The sequence below is a fragment of the Gnatocerus cornutus genome, chromosome 6, assembly GCF_029298725.1.
Source record: "Gnatocerus cornutus isolate USDA-ARS CGAHR chromosome 6, icGnaCorn1.1, whole genome shotgun sequence".
NCBI lineage: Eukaryota > Metazoa > Arthropoda > Insecta > Coleoptera > Tenebrionidae > Gnatocerus > Gnatocerus cornutus.
The window spans coordinates 9,901,864-9,923,919 of record NC_142238.1 but is presented as its reverse complement, the minus strand read 5'-3'; the positions used below and the strand labels follow the sequence as shown (position 1 = coordinate 9,923,919).

Here is a 22,056-nt window from a genome sequence, read left to right as displayed (position 1 = left end):
GTAAACTAAACATGGCTCGAAATAAATAATAATAGACTCAGCATACAAGTTTTGAACAATCCCACCCCCAGAACACGTATAATCCACATATTGAGGCCGACCTCATATTTGCTGGCGTGCTTCACTTGAGTAGATGTTTATCGCCGTCCTGCAAACAATAAGGTACATTTTCTTTGCAGGAAATCCCCCATTGAAAGAATGTTTCAAAAGGAACCCATCGCACCTGATAACATCACCCGAAAACAAAGAAAAAAGCCACCGCAGGAGTCGAAGCGACGATTTATTCCACAGGAAATTAAAATACAACGAAGACATTGTCAAAGATCCCGTTAATATCGAAGTGAAACATTTGCAAGCAAACAGGTACAAAACAAGAACGAGCAGCGCTGGTACGTTAATAATTACCGACGAGAGTTTTAACAACCACCACCAACGCCGCCGGCGTCGCGACGCGTCAATAGAAAACTCGAACAACGCCCAGAATAATGCGGCTTTCAAGAAGGACACAAGTGAAGGGACCACTTTGCATGTCAGACGAGGCGGTGATCCTGCAAATCTCGAAACAACGCCACGAGAGATGGAACAACGAGCGAATCGATACAGTTCAACTGCAGGATACTACATCGACGCGCCAGTTAAAACTAGGTAATCACTAATGAATGAAGGGGCTGAAATGAACGGCACTTTATCGGAAAGCACACTTACACTTTTAAAGGAGAGCTCAAAATTTAATGATGTAATTGAGTTAAGTATTTAGGAAAACTTTGTTTGCAGGGGGGCTGCAAAGCAACGTCTTGGAAAAGACGTAGATTTTACTTCAACAAGGTCAATTCAGTTATTCGTTAGAGCAAAATGTTGCAGCTTTACGAAATTCTGAATTATTTTATGACATGATTTACTACACACAAAGATACAAAATGTACATTCTAGAATCAGTGTTAAATTTTTAGAAACTTGAAATTATTATTCAGAAACTTTGCCAAGTTTGGCAATACATTATCACAAAAACGATTATTTCGTTTCTTACTACATTCATTACCAGTTTTCATGCATGGTCATCTCGTAAATTTAATGTAGAAAATGAGGGAAAAATTGAACATTTTTTTTATGTTTTATTAATTTTAACCAGTTCAAATAAACCTTTTTGCTTGACTTCATTAAATGTCGTCAAACAAATTTAATTACCTTAATTAGTTTTATGAAGAAAATCAATTGCTTTTCTTCATCATCAATTAGGAAAAAACCGTCTCCTTATTATTCCACACCAAAATTACTTTTTAATTACATTGCTTCAGATGAAATGATTATCTTTTCCGCTATTTTCGAATCGCTTCCGTAATTGAAGCTTACGGAAATTTCTAATTATTATGACGACGACTCAAAACTTGATTATTTTAGAATTCAAGATTAAAACAGTAAATATTTTCTATGATAGTTATAATGAAAATTCTTCGACGAATTGAAATGACTTCATGTCGTATTGTTAAAAAACTATTCTGTTTCAGAACTCCTAAACCGTCTCCAAGAAACGCCATGCTTTATTCCCGTAGTGATATATCCCCGATCAAAAAACTTCCAAAGGACGATAAGTGTAATTACGTGGTGCAGGATTGTGTTGTTCCCAAACGTGACAATAAAAACCGAACAATTATCGAGAAATCCGAAAAGAAAAAGCGTAAAAAAGTGAAGAGACATTACAGTGATGCATCAACGTCTCCCGTCGCCATAGAGAAAAAATATCAACATAAAAGAAAAGGAAACGGGACAAAAGGTAAGGGAAATTGCCTCTCGATTGATCAGGATTATTAAATTTCGGCTCGCAAATTGATGTTTGATTTGTTGGGAGAATCGTTAACCTTTTATTGTGGAAAATCTGTAAGCACAGCAGTTACTCTATGTGTGGTCGATGAAGAAAAAGGCGAGTTTTTCATTTTAGTTGAGTCAAAATCACGCACCAAATCCAACCTGTTACTTGCAATTTGGGTTGCATAAACACTTACCGCAGTTACAATGTCCATTCATCAGGAAAGACCATACGGACACATTTACTTGGCGAATCGATTGGACTAACCCCATTTCGCATTTCCGCTTGAAAATCCACCAAACACGCACTTTACTGTGAAACGCAAGACTTAATTATTATTCGTGGCATACTTTTGGCAGAATATCTTGCGTTGAATAAAAATTAAAGGACTGATCCGTTAAAAATTGAATTATGTGTGCAAAATTTCGCAGAAGAAAAGATTCAGTTACTTGCGATTCCGTAGGAGGAAACCAAATAAAAACTTAATAAACAGAGTTTGGTTGAAAAGTTGAATATATTTTTCGAGTGAAGGAGGCACTTTCGACGCCTCAAGTTTCAACCGATATGAAACTTTTGAGCCCCAAAATGCTACTTAAAAATTTTCTTCTGTTTAAGAATTTTATTTAATGTTATTTTAACTTTAGATCAAACCTGAATTTTGAATAATTTTCATATTCTCTACGTTCCGTACTAATTAATTAATAATTTACTTAATTACACGTAATATCAACTGTTTGCGATTAATTTTACCGTAGAGCACCCCAACGCGCTCGATGTGATTAGATAGATAAATTCAGTCGATTTTGCATAGGAGGAACGAGCCACCTCTGCGATATTCTCTCTTGAGTCAATAAAGATGCAAGCGGACAAACCCTTCTGATTTATATTAGCCTTGGGTTTACATCACAGTCAATATTAGCTAATCTCCTTTAGACAATCAGATTTCAATCCGTCGTGTGGGGAATATAAATTTATGCAAATGTCTCATTATGGTATGCCACTTTAAATCTTCCTGGGAACTAGAATCTCCGAGTAAATCTTTGGTTGCAGTTCTAGACGTCTCTCGGTGAGTTTTTCCATCAATATTAGATTTATAATCTGTCTACACCCGGTGTTAAAGGAGAATTACAGTTGACATTTCGTTCTCATCTTAAATGAGAGTTTTTGTCTGAGATCGTGCATTCTTCTTTACTGAATCTTTAAAGACAGTTCTTGTCAGAGCGTTTAGCGCACGCGATATGTAAAATATCAAACAAACAACGAGTAATGTAATAAATCTAAATTTAATACGATCAAAAAGCTCGAGCGGAGCTTCAAGAACATGATTTTATACAAAATATTACGAGTCGGAACCGTAAGACTTTTATTATATGATAACGCATCTTATTTTCGAAATAAAAAAGCTCTCGTAAAGTGAACGTTAATGGTTTTGACAGAAACTCGGTATTTATTTAAGCAAGCAAAAGCTCGCGAGCTTAAAACGCCACGCCGATATATTACAAGATTTTTTCAGGTAATACGGAAATTTTATGTAAGAAGTTGTTTTGAAGGTGAGTACGCTAATGGAATTCGTTAAAAATTAACATCTTCAATTATGGTTCGCCCATAAACTGCCATTTAAGCTGTCTCTGCTAATATCAAACCACATTTCATAACAATATCGTTGTCAAATCTCAATATTGATTTAACCACGACTTGTAACAGCTGAGCTTTGAATTGTATCTATGCTAATGGAAGGACCAAAGTTATGTTAAAATAGGAACATTTTCCAGCGCACGACTATTTCTAAATTGTATCATCTCTTTGATTTCTGAGGAGCGACATACTGACAAAACATTTATACTTCCGATGTCAGCTCTGGAGTTGAAAATGCAATTTACTGAAGTTTTCTAGCGTAAGGAATAGTGTGAAGTGAAGTATTATTAAACAAAGATCCACAGCTTTGAAAGTTCTATAGCACGACGTTCAACAACTCACACTTGAAAAACTATATTAAAGTTTATAAAAGATTAATATTGTATTCGAAACCCGTGTTCAAAGTTTTTACAACAAGAAAAAAGGAGTAACAGCTTTTTAATTTCAGAGAACTACAAAGTGTACGTTTCCTCTCAATAGGAAAGAGTTAATCATGCCATTCAACAGATTATCATTTTATCTATGCTGCTGGTTTAAAACTGAATTTCTAATGTATCTGAGTGGAGAATTACCTGTCATTTGCAGACGCATCGGTTTTTTCGATAATGACATGCAGGTTTGGAAATGTGGGAAATAATTGCTTACGACACAAACAAGTTTGTGTGTTATGTTAAGTCAAATTCTCGTGATATATGAGTGAATGAAATGACAGGATGATTTATAACATATACCAAACCAAATTATTATTCGATGTGTAGCGAAAATAATTTGCATTTTTACATCAGATGGGTTTTATTGGACGGTCTGTGGTTAAGTTTTTTGATGAATTCAAACAGTTTTCAATCTAAAATCAGCTGTGCGATTCTGGAGCACTTCACAAAAAAGCTCATTTCTTGTGTGGAAACTCACGGAAAACAAACTTTTGTTGTATTCTTTCCCGATATTTCATCTATACAACGACAAACGTTTTTCAAGCGATCGATTCTGATCCTCAAACTCGCACCGAATTATGTCAATTAAACGATAGATTGGGCAAATCCCGTCGTCTCCAATACACCAATCAATAGACGCTCGAGTAGTTGCAAAAAATCTAATAAACGGACCCCGTCTAATTTCTAACAATTTTTCGCTTTTGAGAGTTAATTCATGCAAAATCTCATGAAAAGCGCTGACGAAGCAAACTTTGCTTTGTTGATAACGAAATTAATTTATCTTTCAGAGTTTCGGCCTAGCAGCTTTTCCACTGTTTATATTTGAAATAAGTCGAGCCTCAGATCTAAATTACCTTGTTGTTAATTGTTTTTTAATCGGCTTCCTAAATGTATTCATCAGATCGATGCGGATGTAAAAAAACAAACTGAAAATTTAATGTTTTTTCGAAAGTGTTTAATTCAACGGTATTTTGTTTACATACTGTCACCCTAAAAACAATTAATACTCAATTTAAATATTGTTTTTGTGACCAATATAAACATGGAATGACAATATAATTTTTGATTAGAATTCACTAGGTTTTGAACACATTACTGATATTATTTCAAATAAACATTTGCAGTTTTATATACCTCAAATAACAAATTTAATTACAATTACAATTGTATTTATTTATGTATACGAGTTCACTTTGGATACTGAAAGCAAGGCTAAAATAAACTGTGAATTTGACACATAGTGCTTGCAGCCTCTTCATTATCATTCATTTTCTCAATAAGTGCTTTCTCATGGGCTTTTGAAAATTAAATTCAGATATTTTTTGATTGATCTCTAAATTTAATGAGAAATTCTTCCTGTCTAATCTTCAGCTATTTTGTCAGTTTACTTCATTAAGTACACAGTTTACAGCAAATTTGTACAAGGGCAGTGGACTGACGGACGTTCTATTTCGGATTTCTTAGGACGTCAAGATTTTAAGACAATCACAGAGAAATATTTAATTAAATAATGGAATCAAACAACAAAGGATTTGATTTAAAATATTATCTTCTACGATATAAGTAGGATTTAACGTACCAAAATGGAGAAATATAAAATTTGGATTAGTTAGTTCTATCAAAAGGACAGATTCTGGAATCAGGATTAGGATAAGAGTATAATTTATGAAGATAAATGCAGAATTTAAGATTCCAAAAACCTTTGTTGCAAATGTAACTGAATTGTAATGAAAACATTTTGTATTTCAGAACCAGCTTTATTATTTTCTTTCTAAAACAAACACAATTCTAATGATGTGCACAGCATTTCAATTTCATGATTTTTTGTTTGCTTTGCGGTTCTGTACGGCATTGTGGTAGAGCCATAAAATTACTGACGAAACAATGATTTATATGAATCTGCTACTAAAAATTTCTAATGTGTAGGTAATAAAATCATAACCCGTTAAATACTAATGTCTCCTATAAAATATTCACTCCTATAATAGGTTGGAATAAAAGACTGTTTCGATTGTTTTGAAAATATAAAAATGTATTATGAATATGTGCAGACATACACGGCTAAAAAGATGTTTTCACACGAACATCTGAGATGGCAGTACTAAAATGGCTTTATTTTTACATAAAAATGCATGACTAATTAAATATGACAAGCTAACTAATTTGTATAAGTATTAAAACAATAAACTTTTCTTTGTTGGATAATGATTTGCAATTTAAATCTTTAATTTTCTTTATTAAGTGTTTTAGACTGAAATATTTTCTCAATCGAAATAATAGTATATTATTATACGAGCATGTTACGAGACCTCTTATTTACAAGGTTGAGTTACAACACGAGCGAGCTTGCGAGCGAATGGAGTAAATCAATCCAGTGAATAAGGGCTTTGACATGCAAGTGCAATACTATGCTTTATCTACGACAACAAAAAGTGGACACGCATTTTGTCGACAAGAGATTTAGAGTTACAGGTTCTGCCGGCTCCACAATGTCTGGCGAAGTACTCATTAATTCGTCATTACAAACTATTATCACCCATGTTTAAACACTGTTTTGTTTTTCAAAATACACAAAACCTTTAATGATTTTAGTGAATTTTTAGTTATCAAAATAAAACCTGGGAGTTGTTTTGATTCAGTATTAGCATAAATTGTTAAAACATTGAGTTATAATCATAACTAAATGACTTTCAGCCTATCACAGCCCGAGATGAATTTCATAACTACATGGGTTCCAGTTATGGCTATCATAACTTGCTTAAAACGAATTACGTTATGAACAAATAATTAAATGATCATAGAAAAATGTAAATATTTTAAAATTTTCCAGTTTTCAGTTTAGAATTTTGCATTTAAAATTCTCGGTGTAAGTGCACAATAATTACGTCCAAACTTTTATAGAATCCTGTGGGTGTAAAAGTCATTTACTAGAAATGTGCCAATTTTTTTCAACGCTCTTAAGATAGGGTTTTTATCTCTAATAATAAAGTATAGATATGAGTGGTATTACCTCAGCAAACTAGAAACGACGCCATAAACTGTGGGTCTTTATAGCAAAGACCATTATCCTTCTCTAGGTTCGGAGAGGATATAATCTGGACTCAATCAGTATGTTGAGGATAAAGTTACCTGCAATTAAGTTATACTTCTTTACTTCTTCAGAGCCCTTATAAAAGCATTATTTTGGTTAAACTAATTGTTCGGAAGCACAGGACACTTTGGTTATTGTTTTTAATTATAATTTTTAATGAAGCTCATAGATATAATCTGCAAATTAAAATTCGGTACTGTGATAATGTATAATTGGTAGAGGGTAGTTAGTATTAAATATTACAGGATTATTGTACAACATTGTTATTTGAATTATGGTCATTAAAATGAGTGTAGGTATAACTTTAGCCGTATTAACTATTTTATTATGCTAAAATTTCAGTCATAATGATTTTAAGGGGCTTAGCGTAAAGAAACCATGAGTTTGTATTAAATAAAATTAATTATGTTCTATTTTTGTAAAAAAAAGTGGTCATTCGCTAAGAAGGGTTGGCCGCGCTGCTACCTGCAACATTGGCTCATTTCCCGCAAAACCTAGTTTGATGTACTAGTGATCTAAACATTCACCTCAAACTCACAAACCACAAATTCCGTACATCTCCAGAAAGTTCAAGGGTGAAACGCAACCCATTCAAATGAACCTTTTTTGGCGGTCGCTCCATAGAGCGAATGAGGTCTTTTCCAGAACGATTGTGTGTTTCCGTTGACGTCGGCGTCGGCACCGCCGCCACACCAACCCTGGCGAGCAGCTCGTCCGGTAGGCACCCCATGCGAGGCGTCGATTTGCGCTGGCGCACGACCGGGCTGGTCGACCTCGCCTCTTCACCTTGTTCCATCATCAAGCACAAGCTGCTAGTTCGGTCATGCTAAGCGCAGTGTGTTAACAAAACCCATCGTGTACACGCCAAATTATTGCCCGGAAAATAAATGTCGTATGTCGCTAGCGAGAGTGTGACGTAATGTATTGTCGGACGGTTCAGATGAAGGGTTAGGACTTACATACAGGTACGTCCTATTTTTCTGTTCAGTGTTATCGAGACGGTTGTAATTCGTTGGTGAATTCAATTATTTTCACCGTGCTTACTTGGATCGTTCAAATTAAAGGCCGGTTTTTGCCCATGAACGGCTGGATTTCGCCGGGTAAACAGTTCAACAGTCGCTGCAAACGTGACAGGTATTTTATTATTTTCGATCATTTTTTTTTGTTCGTGTTTTTCCCGCTGACAGACGACGGGTTTTGATCTATGATCGATTTTTAAACAGGCAGTCTCAGTTCTTGTCATTCTATAAAAATAACTCCAAAACGAAGAAGCTTTTCTAAAATTACAAACGTTTACTTGAATTTTTAGCAATCTTCAGTTTGAGACTCTCCTGGGAAATGATTTTTCTTTTTCTCAGCAGCCAAAGATGCAATCGAACTTGATGCATGGGAAAATCTATTTTCTAACTGAGATGTCACTTTTTAAGATTCAAATCTTTTTGCTGCAGTTTTTTTTTTGTTTCACTTCACACTAAAGGCATTTCAATTGACGACAGTAATATTTTAATATTTTTACGTTTTATTTGTCCTTGGGGTTACTGGAATGTGAACGCGAATACTTGCAAAAGTCGCTTTTTATGAAAATTTCAGAACAATATTTTCATAAGTTCTGTATGCAAATTCTTTGATTTTACAGTGAAATTGAATAGTGACTGACGTTTTCGCAATAACTTTGGCTAAAAATAATTCAATTTCTTTTCTTTTTAACTGTAACATTTTCAAAGGAAACATAGAAAGAGATCTTGTTAACTTTACGATATTGCGGAGCAGATATTGAAACTTGAAGCATAGAAAAGGGAGTGTTTTTTGCGTTTTATAGTTTGGCTTTCGCGGAATTATATGTACAAGTATTGTATTAAATTTATTTGAAGAAGATGAGATTGCTGCATTGTTGCAGTATCTTTACTACCGACCATTTGGATGCGCGCTTTAGTGATAATCAAAGATTTACAATGATGATAGTCACATTTCTTCACAACTTTTTTTCTTCCTTTATCACTATAAATATTTCTTTGAAGGTGCGTAGATAGAAGAAAATTAATTTCATCGAAAAAAAAAAAACGAAATCAACAAAATTCAAATTACACAGAATTGATTTTACGACTTTTTAACTATAATACGCTCATAAAAATTTATATTTATTTATAGACAGTAGAGAATTTAAAATAAATTGTGTAATGGTGTCATTTAGTTAATAATGTGACCGTGACCCCAGTTTACATTTTTTGGTAGATAACGTTTTTACTTTCCACATATTCAACAGACGGTACAAGAAATTTCATTATTCCAGTTCATTGAATTTTGATTAAAGTAGTTAACATAGAACGTATAAGTTTGATAATTTGTTTGCGGTCATTGCTTGGTCAACAAAGACGAGTTCTTACTATTAAGTTATCTGTGGAACTCACTCGTAGTGAAGGAAAAATTATAAATTTGATGAGTCTCAACTCTCCCAAGGTAGCATGTCCATGTCCAAAACCGTGCAAATTTTGCATTCCTCCAACAATATGTGTGACTGAATCGGAACTAGCTTTGTTTGTGTTCACAAGCTTTTAAACTAAAAGTGAGCCGTCATAAAAAATCAGTTTTATCGTTTCAGAAGCGATCTATATGGGACAACTGCACTAAACAGAATGTTTCGGTTCCGCGATTTCACTAAACATGCTAACTGACGATTTCATGTCTTTTATCATAATTTATTGGATACGCTTATAAGCGGGTTAAGCTTTCTTTCATCAGCCGAGAAGTACAAAGGTATGATTTATCATTGACGTGCCAATAAAACATGTTTAAACGGTACCATGTGGGTTATAATCCCAGACAAACTCTATTATCGCATTTTGATAAAAGCGCATGGTGAAACTCATTGTTTCAACGGTATCGGCTACTTTCCGGTGTTTCAATTATTCAACGACTACATTTACCAGTGCCAATAAACATAGATTTTGTCCTAGAGCTCATAAAGGGAGTTCTGTTACCTTTCAGCTATGTACAGCCTCACAAGTCTTCGCTTAGTTTGTAGCAGAATTAATGTCCTGTTCCATTCGAAACGCAACCTCTATTAATATAGAACATGTTGATAGTTAGCGAACACAATTTAGTAATAAGGGCCAAATTATTACCTCCATTCATCTCTAATCGAATAGCACGGTTACAAACGCTAAAGATGAAAATGGACAAATTAATACAATTTTTTAAAACTCAAATACCAAGAGCTATCGTGGGAAGATATTAAGACATTCTAAGGTCCCTTTTAAATAGAAATAGGGTGGACTTCCGCTCTACCTGCACCCAAATATTTCAGGTGGAATTTTCGTCAAAAGTTAGTCCCATCGTAAACCTTTCAAATTAAATTGCAGTTAGAGATTTAACAAAAGTTGTACGACTTCTTCTTTCATCGCTCCTACCTGCTTATCAAGGAGAAAAAAGTTTGTCACAACTGACATCGAAGTTGCATTCAGGCCAAGTGAAAAACTTTAAATTCATCAAATTCAGAACTGAAGTTTGAAAATGTTTGTTTACTGTTGCAAACTTAGTATAATTAAAGAATGGTAAACACAATAGCAAAGAAACATGACCCAGTCTGGCACAAACGGAAGCCTCCACTTTTACACTCATAATCTCAATTATACCTTCAGACGATCGTTGTTTTTCTCAACGATGTTAGTTAATGCCTCTTATCAAAATAAACAAGAAACTTGATACTTCAATGTATACCGATTCTCATTAGCTTTGTGTACACACCAAACTGCTCTAAATTAAAACCTGTCCCAGATAGACTTTATTTGTGCGTCAACACTGCCCCAAATCAAACAAATTTCCAAGAATTTTTGTAATTAGGTACATTTTAGTAATTTTGCGGCTTGGATGGCTCTCGGGTACTAATCGCTGTCTCAATAGTTTCCTAGAGTCGTAACACCCTCCTATTACCCAGATTATAGTAATAGAAATTTAATATGTTTATGAATATGTAAAAGCATTGTTTTTGGAAAGTAGACACATGCAGCACTAAGCTTCGGCGCTAATAATCCAACAGTAATACTACATTAATCTTCTGCCATAAATACCAGGAATTTATAGCCAAGATGAGTCATTTAGGAAATATTCCTACCGGCCTAAAAGCCCACCATTATTTTCGGTAACACCTGACTTTGATTTACGAGTGATTTTGACCTCTCTGAAGTTTTTAATTTTGAATTATTGTAATTAGAGCATTACCCCCACACACTTTGGCTTTTTAATGGAATTTGGGATTGCGCGCGTCAGCATCATGGGACTCAATCCTTTTAATTCAACACGGGCTGTCGTCATATCGAGAAATATTTATGTCCACTTTAGATTTTGACATTGTAAGGAAGTAACCACACTCAGATGTGTTCTTTAAATTGCCTTATCTGCTCTTTTCCGAGTGACGTGTCTGTGCATCCTCAAAAGCAGCAGGGTTCTAAAAGCTCCATTCATGGAACATAATAACTCACTTTTTTACCCTTTTTGCTTTTTATTTTTGCAACGGCAGTCATTAATTTTAAGGGTGGTTTGGGAGCATTCTAAATTAATTATCCCCCAAAAGAAATACATAAAGTAAACTTTAAGAAAACTAAAGCGCAGGTTGCAGGTCGCGTTTGATTGAAATCTTTTTCCCTGCAACGTAATATAAAAACTTTTATTTGTTCAGAAAGAATTTTTAGTCGTGGGGAGAAATCCATTGTTAACTGAATTTGGGGCTATTCACGAAATGTTTTCGATCAATTTTTGTAGGTAATGAAAAATCAACGAAATGGCGGACTCTTGTAACGCATTTCCATATTTTTCGAATTATGTAGGTGTTTAGCATTTCGTATTGTGTTACAACTGACAACTCCGCAATTTTGGTTGGAGTTTATACATTAGATTATCTTGTTTCGTGTAAAATTTGCGTGAAATGCATTCGTTGCAGGCACTAACAATAAATTACACGTCAGGAACAAACTCCTAAATCCATTATGCATTGCAGTAAAAAATACAGATCATTCTCGGCTTAAAATACACGTTTAATGTTTCACTTTACATACAAACGAGCAATTTTCGTACTTTTGTGCTCTAAAATTGGATTAGTGTAGCGAAATTATTCCAACTTTAACAATTCCTTTCAGTGTTTTGTTGTATGTCCCAGTTTTGTGTACTTGGAAGGTATGAGCAAGTTTGCTCGTTATCTGAGGAAATTGATTTGAATTCGGAAGGAAACCCCAAGTTGTGACGACCCACGCAGGACAGTACTGAAACTATTAAACCGTAGAAATGGATCATCGCCGTGAATTTTCCTCTTCTAGCGAAGCTCTAAAAGAATTGCGTTGTTGCACTGAATTATCGATAAAATACTCCTATGACGTCAGCAGTGCAGACGGGGCGCCATCCACCGTCTGCTAATTTTCAAAAATTACTGAAATATCGCGTGTCGTGCCATAAATTAAATCGTTGAAGCGACCATCGCAGGTCAAGGGGTCAGGGTGTAAATAACTGATAGGGGTAATTATGTTACGGAGTAAGGGTGCAGGTTATTTTCCCCAACGGAATCCTACATACCCTTGCCACAGAGATGCTTCTGAATAAAGTAAGTTATCAGAAACGGCTTTCGTGCTTTGGTTACTGTGGCGTGCGGGGCGCAATTTCAACTATTCGGGAAATGCAAGCGAAAAAAAATTCTGCGATTCCAATATTCGAGGTAGCACGGCGGCAATATGTGATAGAGGTTTTGTAAACTACCCTAGCAAGTGTTGAGGAAGTGTATTAATTTCGTGGGGGAGAGAAAGGGAATACGAAATTGGAAAAGTTACTTGTACTCCTTTCATTCTTTCTGTCCTTTTGGAACTACATTTTATTTGCGATATTCTCAAGGACGAAGATGAATACATTATTTGACACTTTTCCATTTCGAGATTTCAGAGTCCGAGGCAAGTCTCTCGCAATTTCTCACCCATCAATGAATCCATCAGATGAAATATTTTTTGCGTCTGCAGAAAATGGCTTCACTGTTTTCGACACGCATCAGACTGTTTTGGAGCCAGGGTCGGAGGCCATCAATCAATCAGCAGGATAGCAAAGCCCTAGACACCAATTGGGAGATCAGTCTAACTCTAAATCTGGTTAAATGTAGAAGACGGCCCTGGATTATTTTTATGGATATTTGTTTAGAGATTGACGTGCGATAATCGCGACCGTTGGGAAAAAGTGCAAATTATGTGAGATGGGATTTTTATAGGGCTTTCGTAGGCTGTGTGACACTGACATGGTTTGATGAGATTAATGTCTCGCTTTTTGAATTCTTTAATAATTAATTCGGTTCTGCTTTTGCTTTTGGAAAAAATCATCAGAGAGAGGGTAACCTCGTTTTTAAACGCATCTAAATGTGAAATTAAAAGTTAGAGACGGATCTGTTTTTTGTCTATCGTCTAAACTGGATCTGATATGCGACGTTCTCTCAATTTTACACTGAATAGATAAGACACTTTTTATTTATAATTTGTTTATTTTTCTAGAGAAACTCACCTGGGAGTAATATTTAACGCAAAATCTATGACCTGTTGCAAACCGGCAGAATAGGTATTGTCTGCAACAAACTTTAGTTTAACTAGTTATTTTCAACAAAGCGTATTTACATCTAGTTATTTACGAGAAAACTTATTTGCTCAAAGGAAAACTTGTGCCATTAAACAAAATCTACTAAAATCATTATTTTCTGCATTTACATAGAAAATGAGATTTTTTGGAATTTCTGCCTTATTGTCCCAGAACTCCTGTAAATCGAGATTGATTTCTAGAAAATCCGCCCCTGTGGGTAATTACCAGCTTCCTCCACTCGTACCAAGCTCGACTCCCGATAATTTCAGGGGAATGCACCTTTTCCGTCTATCATGGTTGGGGGCAATTTAAACTTTCGATGCAGTATCATTGTGTAAATTATTTATTGCCCGCATTCACATGTCCGGAGTGATTTATTTCCGCTGTGGACTCAGTTGGGCTTGATAAATCCCTGTAGGTGAATTTTCCAAACACCGCCATATGTGCACGTTTTTGCACGTATTAATTATCGAATATTCGCATTATCGATTGTCTTTAAGTCCGATATATCATCCCCGAAGATGCAATGGAAATAAATCCTGCAGTGGCGTGTCCGGAAATGAGAACAGCTTTGCATGCTGCAGCATTGTTTCAAGCAAACTAATGGGAAATTTAATGGCGACGCCGACGAGGACTTTTCGGAATAAATGTGCAAGTGATTTGATAAAAGTCGTGACATAAACAGTTCAATATATGGTTTGAATGCAATTTTGAAACGGGAATCTCATTAAAAGCTGCAGGAAAATCGCCGCGGAAAAACGAAAATTAACCGAACCGTTCAAGTCTGCATATGCAACAAATTATGCAACTTAAATTAAAAGTGCATTTTCGATGTTGCGAATCTCATTTAAACATATTAGAGTAGATGAAATACTCCGGAGGAACTGTTTCGAAAAACGTAGTTTTTTTCGGAATATTGTTACAAAGCGAAAGAAGCGATATCTCGTTATTTATAAAAGGCGAAGAATTGCTGAAATGAAAAAAGTTGGCCGTACTTTTTACAGCCAAGACTCTGAAAGACTAGGATATAAACCTCGTCCTGCAACAACTTGAAGGAATCCGGGTATAAGGAATTTTTAAGTATTGACCCAAGTGAAAATTGTCCGGGAAATGGCCGTGTTGTACAGGATTAGGTCCCAAAATAAGTCTTTAAATTGATTTTAAAATATCCACAATATCCGTGATTTGCATATTCATATTTTTACACCATCATGCTGAGCTATTTTCGAGATTTTAATAAAGGTGGTTTTAAATCTAGTTTATGAGCAGTAAAATCGAACAAAACGATTTGTGGAAGTTGAGCAAACCTGAAAATGAAATCGAGGAATTACTAAACATAAAAGAATTTATTTTGCCATTTTGTATTAGTTAGTGGAATGCTTCAAACGTGACAATAGCTACTTTGTAGTAAAGTAATTTTGTTTCACTTTTTGCGGCTAACCTCATTGGTTAGTTTTAACGTTCTCCAGTTTTTATTACGGCTCCCCACAAACAACGTATATCAATATTTGATTAATACGGTGTTTTCGTTTCAAACATTTGATGAATAAAACAAACTAATTTTATTGGATTCTCGATATGAGGAAATTTGTCTAAAACGCAATTCACAAATGCAGACTTTTTTATCATATCGATTCGCTTAAACTGGAGATGCATAACAGGTTAAAGTTTATACGGGGAATATAAATATAGGGAAAGCCTTAAAATCCTTATGGATCACAAAGAATTCCTCAGGTAATAAATGAATCTACGGTTATCCATATTGTCGCTGCATCAAGACTGCAAGTGTTGCATGCCAAAGTGCATATTTCAGACGGGCTAAGAAGATCCGAGCACGTAATAAGCTCGTAGAGTTTGTGTATTGCAGTCCATAGGGAGCTTTACTTCTTTAGATTTGGATTCCTAACATTTAGGTAGAAGTTTATTATGGTAATACATACATATTTAAAAAATTTACTACTTACTTAAAACTTATTCTGTTACCAGAAAATCGGGTTTATGACGATGTTTTGGCTTGTTTGTTTAATACATTTTAAACAAACCTTTATAGTTTGAAAAATGCCAAAGGAATGGAAACAGTTTTCTTCATATTGAAGTTGGGTGGGAATTACTCGTACACTGTAACCGCAAGAATATTGTAACCTTTTATTTTTGTGCGGTTGTGGTCTCAAAGTTTGTTGGAGGTAAATGACTAGTTTCTTGATATGTTAACAAATTACCTACCAGAAGGTAGAAATGTGCGTTTTTATTTCACTTAAGTATCTTACCGTAAACTGGTTTATTTTATAGTCTTTGCCAATAAAGATAATTAAGTTTTAAAACTGTGTCTATATTTGACGAATTTATCAGTTTGTTCATCAAAATCAAGCAAAAAATCCGAACTCATCAATTTATTTTCCAGAGCAATCACGAAATTGTTTGTCCGAGCAATTGAAGACATTTACCAAATGAAATCTTGTGAACGTTTTTAAAAGCCGTGACAAATAATGTTTTGATATAAAAATGAATTGATTTTGTTCAGAACTAGTGAACGAGCGGCAGTCTTTCCTTTTGTTTGTGGAGAAGGACCCCAAAATATTTTTTCAGGCCACGTCCTGCTGATAAGAATTCCCCAGCTCTTTCATTATCCATTTAAATGGAGTCCTTTGCATATTCCTCCAATTAAAGCCAACTGTACCGATATAAGTCTTGTTTTTTACGTCTTTTTTCTATTCTCGCTATTCAGGTGAGGCAAATAACTTTGATGTTCGACCCTGATTTGATTAATGAAGACGAGCGCTGAAAAAGGTCCGTGCCAAATTACCCATTAAATAAATGATCCAATTACTAACGCGTACAAGAACGAATTGAGCCACTCTTGTGTGTGGTGGAACGTCCATCACCCAAAACAAAGACATTAATGATTAGTGAAAGTTAATTGAAGGCTGTCGGGCTAACGCCATTGCTGTCTCCAGAAGGACGGATATGACGATTCGGAATGCCGGATGGAGGGTGCACCTACCGGAAACAGGTATAAATACTCATTGTTGACTAATATTCATGTGCGACCCCGATTCAACCGTCATCAGAAATTTAATTGGTGACCATGAACTTGGTGATTTATGCGAACGAAAGAAGAGTTCTTTCGTAACATCACACTTGTTTAGCAGCCAATTTTGCTGCTATTACAATATATTGTCATTATGCGCAAATGTCGGGGCTTTATTGCTTTAAAACCGCCACACACTCGCTCCATTGGCCATAACGATTATTACCGATTCCAATTTAAGGGCTTCTTGCTCTTATCCTAATTTATGGTACGATTCGGAGCCGATTTGGTGAGCATACTGTATTATAATATGGTACATCAATTAAGCGCGACCCGCACTAGACAAAAGGATCAAACCAGTCAACCGTACACAAAGCAGATACAATTTCCAGTTGGAACTAAAATGCTCAGAATTTCTAATAAGCGAAACCCTTGCTAGAGTTATTATCAAGTTTCAATATTTATGGGAGGACTGCCCGGGAGGTCTGAGCTTGCTGGGTTCAAAGAGAATTTGTAGTTCATATTTTGAGAAAAAATAGAGTTTTTACGGTGAACACGGTGAATGTTATGTTAGTATGATTCTTAAATGATCTTCCTGGAAACTTTTAGATTAAATGGAGACTAGAACACGGAATTGGACGTTCACAAACAATAAATGTTGCAATAAATTTATATTAGGTATAAAGTTGCTCCTTCGTTGCATGAAAACTGTTATGTGCTTTCAAATTGAATTTAAACTTAATGTTGCCATATCTGGCATATATTAAAAATGTATGGAGGGAACAGTAGAGGCTTGTCTGTAATTTACCTCTTTATTAGTAAGTTACATACATTATTTTTTCTGCGGTTCTTTGACACATAAAATTATTAAAATGAAAAGTGCAGTTTTAGATTTCCTTGAAGCACCACTTTTGGTATTTTCTATTTTAACTTGACCTCATTTTTGCACTGCCATAATTGTACTGTTAGTACTAACAACTATGCCAGCCAGATATTAACAATCTACATTTCAATCATTATTAACCAGCTGTTCCCTCTAGGTCAGTCTCTGTAAATGTAGAGATTATTACCGTTTTATAAAAAGGTGCTGAAGTTTGCTAGACTTACTCCACGCCGTGAATTATCTCCCCAAATCAAGGCATGACACAACTTCTGAATTATCATAATTAAATTTTGCAAGTAATTTGCATAAGAGAAAGACCAGCGGAACGAAATAACCCATTATTAGGTACGACTTTCTTACTAGAAATTACACAGAAATGCAATGTGGGAGGATTGCATTTTGGAGATTCAAAAAATCGGTTTCTAGGATTGTGTGCTTGGCGTTTTTCCTGTCACTGCATATATTGGTGTTCGCAAAGACAAGCAAATTTTGGTGAACTAATTTTTATATTGCATCTGGGCGTCAAGCTCCCACTTTCATTAAACGATGATATCGATTTTATTCTAATGAGCCGTAAAAAGTCGTTCCAGCTAACTAACCTTGTTCATGATATATATTTAAACGCAGCCATTTAAAGGTCTAACAACAAATTAACGGCGAGATTTCTTTTCGAAATACGAAATAACTCAATTAGACGACGCGCTCCGTTTAACACAGTTTTGCCCTGATATAAAGAATAACCACTCAAATTCAAGTTCAATTTATCGTCCGGGAATTCCTGTATTATTGAACAAATATATGAGCTAACAGCGCCGGCTTTTTGTTAAATGTTGTGTAGAAAAGGAATTTATTCATAAATCTATTTTCAATTTATCTGAATAATTACTTCATGCTCATTTGACATTCCAGACACGTTCGGAGCAGTCAACTTGCAAACAAATCATGTCTGTGATTAATCAATTCAGCACCGGGAGATCTTTCTATGACAGGTCGAATGAATCACGTGACAATGCCACTGTTAGTATAGTGATCCACTTTGAAAATCATAAGAAACTTCCTCGAGAATGTGTAAACATTACCGCTAATCGGCACTTGCTGTTTCCTCTACTCATTTTAATTAAGCTCTTAAATGGAAAGTAATTACCGCGACACGTATCGCACACAAAAAAGTCTATTATGTTTCCAAGCAATGCGATCGAGATAATTAATTTGTCGTAAACGTATGAGTAGGCTGAAAATATTCGCAGCCAACTGGGTCTCAAACATCGCTGAATCTATTAATTACAGGTGTGAGACTCGTTGGTTTATGAATATTAATGTTTAGAGAAGTCGGTTTGTGGCACCAAACACAACACAGAACGAGTTTTTCGAACTTGATGATTGTGGTCATGAGCTTTCTGTTTCCATTTTGATGTATTGACCACATGTGCCACCCGCTGATCACTTTTCCTAGAATCTCAAGGAGAGTGTCACTTCAAGATGTAAACCTAGAAAGCCGAGTACTCCCACTGCTCGTTAGTGATTATCAGTTTTTTGCTGTGCCCCTTTCTTTAACCAACTTAACAAACTAAATTCCATTATAATTTTAATAATTCAACATTTTGGGCCGAGCGCTTATGTAAAGCGGCAAAAACCAACAGCCCAACCCTCTTTTTATTCTCTTCGTTCTAAAAGTACAACCCTCGAAAGACGTATGGTCTACGTTATTAATTTTTTCCTGGCTATCTACAAGAGGTCTTGTAGATAAAAATAATTAAACTAAAGCACAGCGAAGTTTCCGGAAAGCTCGCGGAGTAGTGCTTTTCACAAAAAGGGTTCTACTCAAGCTCAATAAACTTTGATAGAAGTATATCTTGATATGAATACGAGAGAAACACTGCTTACTCGGAGATCGAGATGTGCAACAAACCGAAAAATACCTGCACAACTCCAGCAAACACGTTTTGTCGACGAAACGCGCCCACATTCGATACAACAATGCCGATTTTTGCCCTCATACAATTATGTAACGTTAGGTTGAATCTATTTAGCATAATGTGGATATATGATATTAGTGGCTACAATAGCCCAACCTTAATGACATCCGCGAAAAATATGTGGAATTATTTGTCACTACATAAATTATATTTCTTCCACGCATTCCGACTAAAATAAACTTCATTATTGGGACATATGTATCCGCACCGCTCCCACTGACTTTAATATTTAATTCGAACTTTTTGGATTCTCAAACTCTAGATATTTGACGTATTGGAAGGATATGAATGATATTCTGGAGTTTATTAGGTCTTTAGGGAACCGCCTCTGATAATATCTGTCCGAGAAGCCGGAACATTTTTCAGAGACTAATGTACTGTAAAGCTCGATTTAATACAGAACTGGGCAAATGTAAATATTTGTTTTTTAAAGTTGTTTGTATGAAAGTTTTATTTTTGCTTGTTAGGGCTCAAAGATAAAACTGGAAATTTAAAGTATCTGTGGCGCATCTCATTGCAAGATTTCCGATAATTGAATCAATTGCTGTCGTAAATTCTTGCTTTTATATTACTATGCTGGTCTTCGAAAGAATAAAAAGAAAATTAAATCTGCTTTAAAGAGTTTGTCGGATGTTTTACGTGCTTCCCGTTTAATTTTATAAAATGCGATTGCTCTAATTACTCGCATTATCATGAAAGTAATATTTCAGGATCTCTAGAGATTACAGAAATTAAAAATCCTAGCACGAGCCAGATTTATATTGTAAAAGTGTACTTTTCAAGCTTCAGATCTTCCACATATTAACTTTCATAAATCCATTCGTTTCGTTGTTAATTAAAAGTAAGCTCTGGTATATTAAAATCAACTTTTCTCTCTTACGATTCATCAAATTAACTCCATCCGTTAGTCTAACAGTCGCAGCATCTTCTGCTTTATGCAATCCAATCAAGAGAACTTTTTCCATCTAAAGCAAAATTACACCGCGAACATCCATTATATTCACTTGTTAGCCGATTTTCAACAGACACACGCCATTTGTCGGATCGAGTTCCGCGTTCTTTCGTCTTGTTCTCTCTTCTTTTTCTGCAATTTTACAATTCTCGTGTCCGGCAGCTACTCGTATCTTGTAACATATGATTATCGGATGAACCGGCGCCGCGACGTTCTCCAAGGACTCCGGGGATCGAACAGAAAACACGGAGCCAACTCAGACTACCCGGATTCGGAAGTTTGACTGTGCATACGTTTTGTTATGCTCCCGGATTTGCCTAAGCACTAAAGTTACGTATAATTGCGTTTTGTTTACTCCTGCTGGAGAATAGGAGCTGCAAACTTCTCATGCTGCTAACAGCAGGAAATATTCTATTAATAATACGGGTATTAAATTTTAAATTCATTAAACATTCAATAACATGGAGTAAACTTGGAACATTATGCTCCGCTTTTTAGCTATTATGAACGTAATAGTTTGCAGGATCTTTGTGTTTTTATTTCCTCATTTTTGCCTGTCATGGATTCCAATTAAGCAAACAATGTGCTGTGTATAAGTATAGACGTACATCCAACAGAATTCAAGGAATTCCCAAAATTCCACGCCTTTGCTGTTTTCATAGTTAAAATATGATTGGGTGAGACGTGACTTATGATATAACTCACTGCACGGTAAAGAAGATAGTCAAATTCTCAATCTTATCGGTTATTTTATGTCTTACAGGAAGAAATCTTGTTCTATGTACAATAAATAACTATCATTTGTCTTTAAGTGTTCAATGAAGGTGACGTTTATTACCGCCATCTAATATAATGCACTTGTAACAAAGTACATTTACATTTTTTTACGAGTAAAATCAACACGAAAATAAATTAAAATTTTACACATTGTGTCGTGTGTGATACAAAAATGCGTCAAAGGTGAAGCGGACAATGGGAGAAGAATTATAAAACTTTGTGACTGGAAATCTACGCCAAAGTTACATTAAATAAATCGAACATTTTAGTAAAATATGTCGGAAACGTTTTATCGAAAAAACATGCGAAGGCTTTTAGCTTCTTCTTAAGTCCTTATAACAAATGTTTCTAAATTTAAATTATTGAATTTCCCAACATTCTGCTACTTTCTTTGTAAGTCTTGCGAGGTATTCATCATTGTATTTGCAGACTAAGCCTTCCTTGCACTTACACACGAAACAAGGGTTTTATCTTCCCTCAGACGTGCTTTCCAAACATCTCTGACAGTTTGAACAAGCTCGCTATCACATGTTAAATGTCATTCAAGCATCTGATCATCTTAAAGGAAGCCATTATTATGGCATTAACTAATTAAACTTCTCTTGCCCTTCACTTGTCTCGAATAATTTCAAAGCGGAGGGAACTTTTTCAACAAAACGTGCAATAAACTACCGCAATTTCAAAAAAGCTTTTAGTAACTGGGAAAGGTTTGTCCCAAAGGACGCGGAAACTATGAAACAATCTTCGATCAAGTGCAGAAGTTGCAATGTGTCTAGAAAGAAGATTACAACATTTTTGGGTCCCTTGTCAGTTTCGGGTAATGTCGCTAGCAAATCCATTATCGATATTGGGGCGACGTCGTGGTTGACACTAATTGCCGAC

General features: G+C 35.3%; 1 protein-coding gene across 1 annotated transcript in view; it reads left to right on the top strand.

Annotated features, from left to right (window-relative positions):
* The window catches only part of LOC148172734 (uncharacterized), a 50,221-nt gene that overhangs the window by 3,974 nt on the left and 24,191 nt on the right, over positions 1–22,056 (top strand). The window contains exons 3-4 of the mRNA XM_088038445.1: positions 180–645; positions 1,506–1,771. Coding sequence (XP_087894571.1) covers positions 180–645; positions 1,506–1,771 — 732 coding nt within the window. The remainder of the gene's footprint in view (positions 1–179; positions 646–1,505; positions 1,772–22,056) is intronic.